Source organism: Convolutriloba macropyga, chromosome 11, assembly GCF_964194025.1.
Source record: "Convolutriloba macropyga chromosome 11, txConMacr16.3, whole genome shotgun sequence".
Lineage (NCBI taxonomy): Eukaryota > Metazoa > Xenacoelomorpha > Acoela > Convolutidae > Convolutriloba > Convolutriloba macropyga.
Genome location: NC_134478.1, coordinates 49,742,435 through 49,754,822, shown reverse-complemented (window position 1 = coordinate 49,754,822; position 12,388 = coordinate 49,742,435). Strand labels below are relative to the sequence as shown.

Here is a 12,388-nt window from a genome sequence, read left to right as displayed (position 1 = left end):
AAAAATCTTTTTACTTTTGAATTCTACGCTGGACCAGCTTTTTAATGATACCACTCACATTTCTCTACGACGAATATATCGATCGGCCAAAATTCACTGAACAAAAAAAAAAAAAAACCCATTTGAGTATATAGTTCCTTCCCCCACAAGTGGGGTCGGAACAATAAACCTGTAAAATTAGTCACTTAAAAGAACGACAGATCGACTTCGTCTTTGGTGCCATCGAATTGGCTATAGCTAAAAAACCTCAACTGACCTCAACAATCAATGGGTTCCACAAATCCTCTGATTTTGACATTTAAATTCGTTTAAAAACGAACAACTATAACAAACCTGGACAGTCGGTGTTGACTTCAACTTTGGCGTCATTGTGTCCACAATAACAAGTCGGGGCTCCTGCAACGTCAAAGCAGAACTCATCGCATTGTGGAGTCCCAGTACACGCAGACTTAAACCCAGTCGGGTCTTCAGTCGCTGAAGTCTTCACACAAAAATCAGAGATTCCCACATTTGAAAAATCTGCAAAAGGCGTGTTAGATTTCGTCCAATCAGCCAGGGTGATTTTCTCGACTTTGCCCGATGTTAGGGCAACATAGAGGATAGAATCGGTCGCGAACACCGAAGTGACATTTTCAGAATCGAAGTTGATGGTACCAATGGCAGTCCATACGTCACTCTGAATACTTCTTTTCTAAAATGAAGGACATCCGATTTGAAGATTACGTAACATGACTTCTGGAGTTATGTAACTGAAATTTTATGATTAAGCAAGTTAAATTCCGTTCAACAGACAAAAACTTAAGAGGTGATATGGATATTTCCTCGGCAATTGGGTCTTTCCCATTATAGCCCCCCCATGAAAATATAGCCCCCTATTATGGTACATTTACTATAATGGGGGGCTATAGGTTATCTGACCACTAAGCTGGGGGGGGGGAAGACTCGGCAATTGTATAAGTTAAACAAGATTTGAAACCTTACGATTTGAAAAAATTTGGATGTTTTGCAACGTTACAAAACAATATATACTACGAGATTTTTGGATATTTTTTCAGGCAATTTAGTTGTGACCAATAAATATATGCATTGAACAAACATAAAGACGTGCAGTTTTTCTAATAATTTTGCATGACAATCTTACAGGTTGCAGGTTGAGAAGTTATTAATTTCTTTTTTAAAGCAATAAGGTGGCAAAAATGAAAAATTTTTCTCTAAAAAAAAGAAAAAATGGAATTGGAATTAACCTCTACAGAGTCAGTGTAGGCAATGTAAAGGTCATCATTGTAGCCTGTAAGGTCCACCGCTGTCTTGTCAGAGGTCAAAGTGATATCATGGCTCGCTTCTGTGAGGTCAAGATTTGAATGATGAAGAGTATTGTCACTCAGTAACCAGTAGAAAGTTCTAAAACAGAGAAAAACTTAGACAGTGATCATTAACATATCGCTCAGTTCCAGACGTAGGTTTTTATCCATTAAACCGGTACTGCGCGAAGAAACAGAAAGATAATTAAAACAGAAGATTATTTCAACTGTCCATTAATATGTAATTTTGCTCCCTGACAAGGGAGCAAAAAGAAGAGCGATTAAGAATCCGATTAGAATCCAGACTTCAAAATTAATCATGATCAATCTCATCATTCTAAACTGTACTTTTAAACGTTTATGATAGGGTATAATGATTCATTCATTACTGATTCATAATATTACTACGATTAAGGATCTAATTTCTCCCTCGATTAGTGCTTCGCTGTGATTCACCAGGAACGAGTGATTGCCAGTGACGCAATTGCGATTGATACACAAACACTCACTGTTTCTGTGTGAAGACAGCTACCACCTCAGGATCGTCATGGTCAGCTGAAGTGAGTTCGAGTCTCCGTCCCTCCGTGACGTCCAAAACTTCCAGTGCCCAGTGACTTGAGTAATGGTTCACAAAATACAGGTAATCTGAAAAATTTATTGAAGTTAAAGATTTTATCATTATTAAATAGCAAAAGACTAATTAATCGAAGAACAAAAAATCTTCGGTTCGATCTATAAGGAAAATATGAAAAATATGAAAAAACACCATCGAAACAGAAAAATTGGTAGGTATGTGAGTTATTGAAACGTCTATTCGGTTCGAGGGCAACTTTAATGATTTGCTTAGTTTTAGAAAAAAATCAATAAAAATAATTTGAGTTTCATGGTTATAAACATAAAGCATAGAATTGTATCTTTTAATTTCTACTTCTTGTCAAAAATTTATCAAATTGCCCAATGTAGCCCTTCAACCAAATAGACGTTTCAATTTTAACACCTTTTTATCAAGAAGCAATCTGTGAACATTCTTGTAAACATATTCATTGATTGTTTTACAAATAAAAACTTAAAATGGACCCTCAGTTCAGGTACTTCGTGAGGAGGGGGGGGGGATCTTTCATTCACGCCTTCAACGTGAACACGATCGAAACATACCCAAGTGTGGATCATAAGTCATCTTCGTAACTCCGTTCACACCGATACTCTGATTGGCCACGACTTCCATGACCCCGTCTACATTCACAGACATTATAGCCCAATGCGTGAAGGCTGTGTTTTTTGTGACAAAGAACTGTTTCTTTTGATTTGGAGAGGCGTCTGTTGCGGAACCATCGGTTGCAGATCCGGCCCAATATGAGCACGTGATTGAAGTGACCTCCTTGCCTGAAAATTACTACTACTGTTAAAAAAGACCGTTTTAAATGAAAGAAATTATTTAATAATTCTTTTATTTATTTGGGCAATCTGAAAAGCAGATCTTAGTTGGTCTCGTTTTTTGTCAGCTTGATTTGGTTCAGTTGATTGAATAATTCTTATTCCATTTGTTCTGTTGTACCAAAATGCAGAATTAAACTCTTTCTTCATTTGAAAATGCAAAACATCCAGCGTGTTGCAGTGTCTTTGGAAACTTCAGGAAATTCAGGAAATATCAGAACTCCACAATAAGTTTAAAGAAACAACTTCATGTGGATTATTAACCATTAATAAGGATTATAGCAAATCCTTATTAACCAAATAAATCAAAGCTGGCAAACGCACGGCGAGTTTAAATTCCAAACAATTATGGGATGGTTCAAAAAAGACAATTTGGCTTTCAGAAAGTTGATTATACGGAAGCAGTTTGGCATTCAGAACAAAACGTCTTCAACAGATGGACTTGTCTACTTAACAAAAAAAATATTAGAAAACATGGATAACAGTTTGAATACCCTTAAGCCCCCACCCTCTTCCAAGTACGTTACTCACCCCCAAAGAACTGAAGTCATTGCATAGGAAATCTTTATGTATAAATATAGCGCATGCGTTCGGGGTTGCAAATTATGCGCTTTCAATTATCAGCGAGATTCAGGATCGTCTCTAGTATTGCACCCCACGTCGATTTGCACCCCCCATTTCTACATGCAATAGCATACTGCTTGCAACTCATACGCTCACAAATACAATTAAACACAAATGGCATTTGTAATATAATTATGCAGCGAAGTTCTGAAATTAGTGCGTATGTAAAAAGTTACAAATTGCAGCAGTTGAATAATTAGTTTTCAAAACAGGTATCGATAAGTCAAAAATCGCATTCCAGTGGGGTGCAAATAGATTGACTATATAAGGCTGGGGCAGGGGGGGGGATCCAAAAGTCAATGATTTTGATGACTGAAGCTCAACTTAAGTGAATTGAAAGTGATAACCCCACTGCTTGTTACAAATTTAAATGCTCAGCTTGTTGCACGGATTTATTGTGTTCAAGAGATATAATGTTTTCTCAAAAGATATAAATTTTCAGGCAAAAATGAAATATTTTTCAATGAAAAACAAATAGCTTATGTTACTTTTATCATCTTCATCTTTATTTTGTAGATCATTTCTATCAGGACATTACTCCTATCACTAACCAAGCTTATACGCTTATAAATTTATACTACGCAATGACAACAAAATAAAGATAAAAAATCAAGACGCTCCATCTAATTACGCATATTTTTCAATTACAACATATTAATTTCGGGGAACAAATTGGCTGCCAACGGACGTTTTCATAGCCTAAGTAAATGAACATTTGAAGAAAAACCATACTTTATTAAAAATCTGAAACTGCAAAAATCGGTGCGCTTTCGAAATGCCCAATTATGTGTGCAATTCACACCAACATACTACCCCACTCCCCAAACAAGGAAATTTTTCGCAACGTTTCAAATAGTATTGAACGGCTCAACTATGAAACAACTGCACAATTTACTGCCACTCCATCAATGGCGCTGCAACGTTAATTAAAACAACTTATTTTTAGCTTCTCGATTCAACTTCAGAAAATGTTTTCTGATATATTTCTCAAAAGCAAGCCGAAAATTTAAAATTACACAAAATTCAATGAAACAGTAAAAATGATAACAGCAAAAGTTCCAAACTCAATTGACTCAAAATATTTTTTCGCATTTTTTATAAGTCTGAACCAAAAGAAGGATATTGATATTTTCAATTAACAAGCAAACCAAACAGCCAAAATTATAATTTCTTATGGGAAGTAGGAAGTATTTAGGAAGTATTTGCATCGGTTAGAAAAAGCATCAACCGTGTTCCCTTGGTAGCTTTAGGCATTTTGTTCTGAGAAATAAAAGAAGTAATGTTGAAAAAACTTTGATAAAATTAAAAAATTGAAAAGACAAATGTTATATTAAGATGCCATAACACTGAGCAATGAAATCTTTTCCAACTGACAAATGTTAATTTAAGATGCCATAACACAGTGGAAAAATAATAAAACAAGCAAAAGTTTTTGAATTAAACGAATTAAGTTCCGATTAGAAATCACACTGAAGTCAATATCATATTCTAAAATAAAATGACTTGCAGAGAGCTCAATTGAGCATTTTTCTTAGAAAGATTTTTTCGCAAATCTCAGGAAGAGAAGTTTTCACGTCAGTTATTAGCAAATAAACTCAAGAAAACAAATAATGCTAGAGAGAAATTTAGCTGGAACAGAAGAATTTTTGTATGCATCACATCCTTCTCAATTTAATTGAAGGAATACAAAAAATTCACGCTTGTACACATCAAGAAACTCCATACTGTAACTATTTTTTCCGATTTTTTTCAGCTCGTAATGGATCTTATGAGTTTGTTCTTTTGAAACAATAAAACTTCCAAACAATCAGCGTCTTCTGGCTAATTAGCAAGATTTGAAATTCCACATGTATATTAAAATACGATAAAAACATTCCAAGAAGAAAACCAAAACAAGAACTAGTTGAACCAAAACTAATAAAAATTCAACGGAGATTCAGATAAATAATTTCAATTTTTTCAAGGAAATTTAGAAACAAACAATTGAGATAAATGACAATTCTTTTACGTCTCTAGGTTTCCCATTTCCATCTAGTGACGAAAATGACGGCACAATTATACCCAAAACCAATGAAGTTAAGTTATTGCAGTTTCAAACTCAAACTACTGGCCTAAATCTTCGATGAGCAAAGCACAGAATCCTGGCAAAATTTTTTCAATCAAAATTAAGACACCATAATTTTATTTGAACAGGATTTTATTTAGTGTCTGGGAATATTCGTTAAGATTGCAGAGGCACACAAAAATTCCCGTTCGTTAATGCTCTTCGGTCGTAATCTTGCGTACCAAGACAAGTTCAACTGCAGACTGCAATTCTCTGGATTTTCCCAAATTATAGTCTCAAATCAATCCACATTTATACGATTACATGGGCACAATTTTTGTTACAATCGAGGAGCAAGATATTTATCGTCAAACTGCACAATTTACAATTAAATTGTGGTTTTGAAACCCGAAAAATAGCTATGAAGATTTTAGGAGCAATGAAGTCAAGCATTCGATAACTTGTGAAAAACAATTAAGTGACTTCTAAATTGAGAAATAAAGACGTTTAAGATAAATTTTGGGGGGATACACAAAAAAGAAATTTGGTTCCTTTACAGATACCCTTGTAAAAAGAGAATGACCTTAGCTCAGACAAAATTGCAACAACTAGAAACCAATAATTAATTGCATTTCATCTCTTAGGACTTAATCCCAATAAGACAAATCGGCTTCGTTCAAAAAAAGTTTTTGCCGTGAGAGCCTCAGGTCGACTATTATCCAAGGACACAAAGGAAAAATTAGGTGAAAACAAACTTAAATGAAGTTAAATTAGAATTAAAATTAGAACTAGATGAACCAAAACTAATAAAAATTCAATGGAGATGCAGATAAAGAATTTCAATTTTTCAAAGAAATTTAGAAACAACATTTGAGATAAATGACAATGCTTTTACGTGCTCTAGGATTCCCATTTCCATCAAGTCACGGAAATGACGGCACAGTTTTTTCAGCTTAATTACTTAGCCCAATTTTACTGAATAATATAGCCCCAGCCGCATGATCGTAATAAGAGCAGAAACTATTTGAAATCTGAAGCTTCTGTGGTTTTCTCACTGTTCTATTTTTTATCATAATACCCTTACATATTTGAGCTGTAACTTCTGATAATTTCATAACTCACATTTTCTGCTAAGGACCACAAAGTTAGAGTGGCTCTCACGTGGTACTTACATAAGGTAAAAACGGTTAGATTGATATGGTTTAAATTTGTTAGTTATTAGCAATTTCACTATTAAGTTTTTCAAATTCACAGTCCATTTTGTAATAGCTGTCCTTGACCAATTCGTCAATGCTTGCATCCTTCGTTTCAATTGCAGGCAACACACTCACTATCACTTTTCCAGGAATCATAATGCATCGTTTCTACAAGGGCAGTTGGTAAATTTTTTACTTTCATTTTTTATCGAATTTGGGAAGTTTTTCGTTTTCGTTATCATGTCAATTAAATTATTTTCATTTTCCCCGTAAATTAATCATACATGAACAGCTAAGGTTGGTTTCCAAATGCGTTACAGCCTAAAGAAGTGAAAATTTTTGCCCTTTGAACAGTTCAATGCGTTCATTAATGTTTTCAAATCTATGGCAAAAATGGGAAAATACTTCATTGACGTACCAAATTACAAGCCTTAAAATTATAACGAATGAAGCTGCAAGAGTCAGAAAACTCAATTTCCTGATCCAAATTTTGATTATAAAAGTAAGAAAATTAGAAATCACCTCTTTAAAAAACAATTTCAAAATCAAATTTCATTTTAAAAGTCAGCTAGGTGACGTTTAAAATGAATTTAATTTTAAATAAGCTAAATTTTAAAGAGGCGATTTCTCATTTCTTAAAAGTAAGCCCGGGCTTACTAAAAAACAAATTTATTTTAAGAAATCACCTTAATTTTAAAAGTCCACCTTCCGTATAAAAAACTAAAAAATAGCGCAAAAAACCTGATTAAGTTTGAAATAAAAATAAGAATTTAATCAACTGTCCATCCCTGGTCAATTCTAGGCTGTAGACTGGATATGATGACTGGCATTAGTTTGATGCCACCGCACTGTTTGGCCATGTGGAATGCGCCCTTTTTGAAGGGCAAAAGGTGGCTACCCTTCATGTTACGAGTACCCTCGGGGAACACAATTAACCCTAGTCGAATTGAGAAGAGATAACAAAAAAAACTAATGCAAGTGCTAGAAAAGAAACTATACTACGAAAAGAAAATTGAGATCTTATAGTTAAGTACAATCGAGTTAATCAAATGAACCCAAAGAAACATTGTTTCACCCAAATCGAAAAACATCAGTTTTCACCTTCCAAAAAATATATTTAATCATAATAAATCGCTGATAGCAACTAGAAATAGCGGGTCTATTAAATAAACCCCGAATAAACGGAACTAAATAAACGGAAAAAATTGATGTTGTAGAAAGAAAATTGACCATCGATATGGTCATTTGAATGCCAATGCTTTTCCCTTTACCCCAATTTTATGTTTTAGTTGTACATGTTGTAAATTTGAACTTTGACCTTTGAACTCTGTCCAATGAATTTTGTAACATTCGCTGATTCCAAACTACAAATTTCCATTTTCTAAGCTTTTGTTATCTCTTCTCGTTCTCTTACGCATTTTCTTATCCTTCACAATTTGTACGCAATCGTTGCAGGCGTCTATGCTCTTCTTTCGATCTTGTCTGTCAATGAATACAGATCCATTTAGCCATGAAGTTATCCCGAAGATACCTTTTCGTCACCAAAATGGATAGTCAGGGCTCGCTTTTTACATTCATACGCGGCAACAAAGCTTTGAGTGAATTATTATATAAATATACTACTCAAATACTAGTTACAAATAAAAAATAGTACTGAAAAATGCTATACAAATTCTATGTATGGTATTGTAAAAAATTAAGCAAAAGTACTATACAAAATATTACACGAAAAGTCTTCGCTCAGCAAAAAACAAATAAACTATCTAAGAAAAACAGAAAAACTTATAGATTTCAACATGACAGTATACCTTAAAAAAACGAGGTCAATTAAAAAGAAAACCGATCTAAAAGGGAAGTCGATCAACTCGGGGCGGCAAGTCAACTCCTATGTATATTTATAAATCATGACAGTAGTCAAAAATTAAAGCATCAGATGTGAAAGATGAAGAAAGTGACAAGTACCAGAATTATAATCAAAATAGACATGACAAATAGCTATCAAAATACAATGTGTAGTGATTAAATAGCAAATTAGGACCATTCATAATTTTTTTAGGAGAACAACAATCTAAATTTAATAGTTTGGTGATAGGATAGTGCTTGCATGATTTGAATTCAATATAATTTTTTTGTTTCAATCTAAATTTTGGACATCTTGAAAACTATTTTTAATATGTCACTGTTAGATATAATTATAGCTCAATTATTGTAGCATCATAATTTTGGGACAAGTTACCGCTAGCTGCGGATAAAATAAGACAAACTGCGTTTCGCAGTCAACCAATTTCAACCGCATCAAAAGTTTGGTTGGCTCAATAAATATTTAAAAAATAGGTGATACAAATTCTGTAGGCAGTTCTTCTGTATGCATAAGTACATTTTTGCTGTATTAGATTCTGGACAAAAAAAGCAATAGAACAAAGCCAAGAAACGTTTTAAACGATATTTCCGATATGCCTAAAGTCAACAATTAATTCCCGAACGTGGTGCTAACGACTTTACACTACCTTTTTCAACAAGAGTAGAAAAAAATTAAAACACAAACCAGTCTAAAACAAATGAAACACAGAAGGGGTATAAGTAAAAAAAATCTCACGGAGTAAATATTTGGCAAGAAAAAAATCAGCTAAAAAATATCAAACTACGCAAAACAAAATGACGAAAATGACAATGATGACTATGAAGTGCATTGAAACAATGCACCTTTTCAACACAAGTAAATAAGCTAAGGAAGAACTCCGGGTCAAAGGGTAATGCATTCAGTAGACATTAACAAAGAATGAACTTCTTTACAACCAATCAGATTAACCTCCAAATGTGATATTCAACCAAAAAACACATTCATCATAAAAAAAGCAGTGACCAAAATTTTAAACTTGAAAATTATAAAAGTGAAAAAAGTTGCAAAATTCAAAACAATTAAAGCAGCTTTTCAAGTTTAAAAACACGACGATTAGTAAAAAAAAAATTTCGATGAGATGCTTAAGCCCATGAATTATGATAATACCTATAAAAATTTCTGGTACCGATTCAAAAGAAAAAACTTATACTTCTAAGGATAGGTAGATTAACTTTCACTAAGCAGATTTTAAATTATTTTACATCAGATATAATATCCTAAAACAATAAACCTAGACCGACTGCAGATCACAGAGACCACTAACTTTTATGATTTAACGCAACCGGTTAGGGTAACAAAAAGCTGTGAACCGATAGCGCTGGCAACCGTCTAAAAATGAGTGCAATCAGGGATAATAGAATGGCCTTAGGGGGCCCTAATTACAGTGATCAAACAGTGATCGATAAAACCGCCGCAATGCAAAAAATGACCCCTTGTTAGCATAAGAAGTTCAATTTCTCAGACTTCTAACCAAACTTTTGCAGTCAAACAAAAGCGAGCCTGAAACAAAAACAATTCAAGGACTGTTCCTTCGAAATACTGAATGGAGGTAACCTAATATAAAATGCAAAAACACTTAAAAACAGCATCAGGCTGGTATACTTGTACACTCTCAACGATTTTCCTTTTTTCCATGTAAATAAATGAACATTTGACACAATTTTATATCAAGAGCAAAAGTGGCTAAATTAAATAACACACTATAAATATTAGTTGTCAGAAACTATCAATTGGAACAACTGAAGCATGTGGTAACACAATGATTTGATATACTAATAGTGTTAAGCACAATTTCGACAAAATTAAGTAATAAGTGTCCTTAAACGTCGCTTTCCTGAATCCACGTTAAAACTCTTACATTTTTTTGCTGCGACGTCTTCAAAGTGACGATACAGCTAATTACATCAAAAAGTTCAAAAATTCAGTATGCAGAAGCCAGTTTGTCATTGATGTATAAAAAACATTGTTTTCAGTCGCTTGCAAGCAATTTAAATCTTTTGCAAAATTGCAAAGTTCCCATTTCGCTCTGATTTTACACAGGAAATATACGGTTCATTCTGATAAGTCGTTTGCTTTTTCTCTGGGCATAATGAACTTTTTCGAAGTATATGTACCGTTTCAATATTGGTTTTACAAGTTAGAATTGATATAGAATGGTTCCGTACTGATATAATCTGGATGGTCAGCCCGGGCGTTTAAGGAATTTTGACAAGGGACGTGTGAATGATAACTAGAGGACCATTTTTTGACAATTTTTTGAAAAACATCAGATGAACTTTCCGAAGAAACTTTCGAGTTTCCAAAAAAAGTTTTACTTGGAAGTATGTATAAATAATTATTTAGGTATTGAAAATGTATGGTTTATTCTCATGCAAAATATGAACAATGGAAATGGTTTATTTGCATCCAAAAATATGGAATGATAGAACGCAACAAAAAATTAAAAATCAGAGGATAAATTTTGAAAAAACCCCAGACATCTGAGAATTTTTATCGAGCAATATCTTGCAAAATTGTCTCATAAGTATTTATAAGATTAAGACTTTGGAAGACAATTTAACATGTCTTACGCGATTTAAAAAATTATCAGATCTGATCAGATCTCACACGATAAAAATTCTGCCTCATAAGACCTTACACGATAAAAATTCTGCCTTATAAGATCTTACACGATAAAAATTCTGCCTGACAAAAAAAGTTTATCGTTTAAGATATAATAAGATTCTAATAAGATCGTGTAAATTAAACACTTTGAAGCTATGACTCATCCTTTCTTTCGGCATGGCATGTTCTTCAAATTGAAGACAATTAGGAGTTGCTTTCAAAAAGTAGCCAAAACGCTACAGCATGCAACACTTAAGTATCAAAGCAACAAAGAGAAAATTATCTTCTCAAAGAGAAAAAAGTTATTCGAGTATCAGGGGCTTTTCTGAAGCGGTGATTATCAAACTACGTTGAATTTTGTCACAGCCCAACATTATCTTGGTCGGCTAAGTTGAGCCATAGTAGTTAGTTGAGACTCAGAATAAAACTGCCGTCAAAAGAGAATCAACAAACATTTTTTTGTTTCTTAATTGATTAATTGACCGATTTTTTTACTTCAATAGGAACTTGACAACGTTATGCGGCAATATTGAAATCATTTTAACATGTCTTATCAGATCCTACACGAAACAAAACTCTTCCATACGAGAACCTTTATCGTGTAAAAATTGATAAGATAATTATCAGATCTTACAAGCTAACAATTCAGCAAGATTGAATTATTATCTTATAAGATCTGGTAAGCATCTAATCAGATCTTACCCGATTTAAGTTTAATAGGGCAGAGTTTTTTTAGGGGAGAGTCTTTTATCGTGTATGACCAGACAATATCTTACACAATAAAAATTTTTAATCGGCATCTTATCAGATCTTACATGATAAAAATTCCAGAATCAATGGGCAAAAACATAAAAATTATCAAAATAAAAAAAATTTCTTTGTGAGAACGCGAGCCCTGCCTGTGAGGTAAAGTAGCGATTTCTTCATAAGAGGAACACATCGAGTTGGCCAAACGTAACTGATGAAAAACACATCGAACAAGCTGCAATCCGTTGAAAATATCAGAGGTTGAGTTTTTAGTTCTCGCACACTTCTCAAACAACTCAAAATCAGAACTACAAACCGAAAGTGGAATCCGCAACAATTTTGCTTAACAAACTTTGGTCTCATTTTAGAATTTAAGTCTCTCAAAACCCTCTCCCTGGCTGATAAACTTTCCCAAAGAGTTGGCGCTTGAAATTTAACGAATCCAAAGTTCGCCAGGGAAAATCAAACTTGCCAGGGAAAAACCAAAAAATTCAAACAGCTAGCAAGTTAACAGATTCAGATCGTAACAACTAAACCT

The 12,388-nt window shown here is 33.6% G+C and overlaps 1 protein-coding gene across 1 annotated transcript in view; it reads right to left on the bottom strand.

Moving 5' to 3' along the window:
* Positions 1–12,388, bottom strand: part of LOC142349159 (low-density lipoprotein receptor-related protein 2-like) — a 341,838-nt gene that overhangs the window by 91,099 nt on the left and 238,351 nt on the right. The window contains 5 exon segments of the mRNA XM_075400574.1: positions 334–691; positions 1,245–1,401; positions 1,811–1,946; positions 2,457–2,684; positions 6,656–6,767. Coding sequence (XP_075256689.1) covers positions 334–691; positions 1,245–1,401; positions 1,811–1,946; positions 2,457–2,684; positions 6,656–6,767 — 991 coding nt within the window.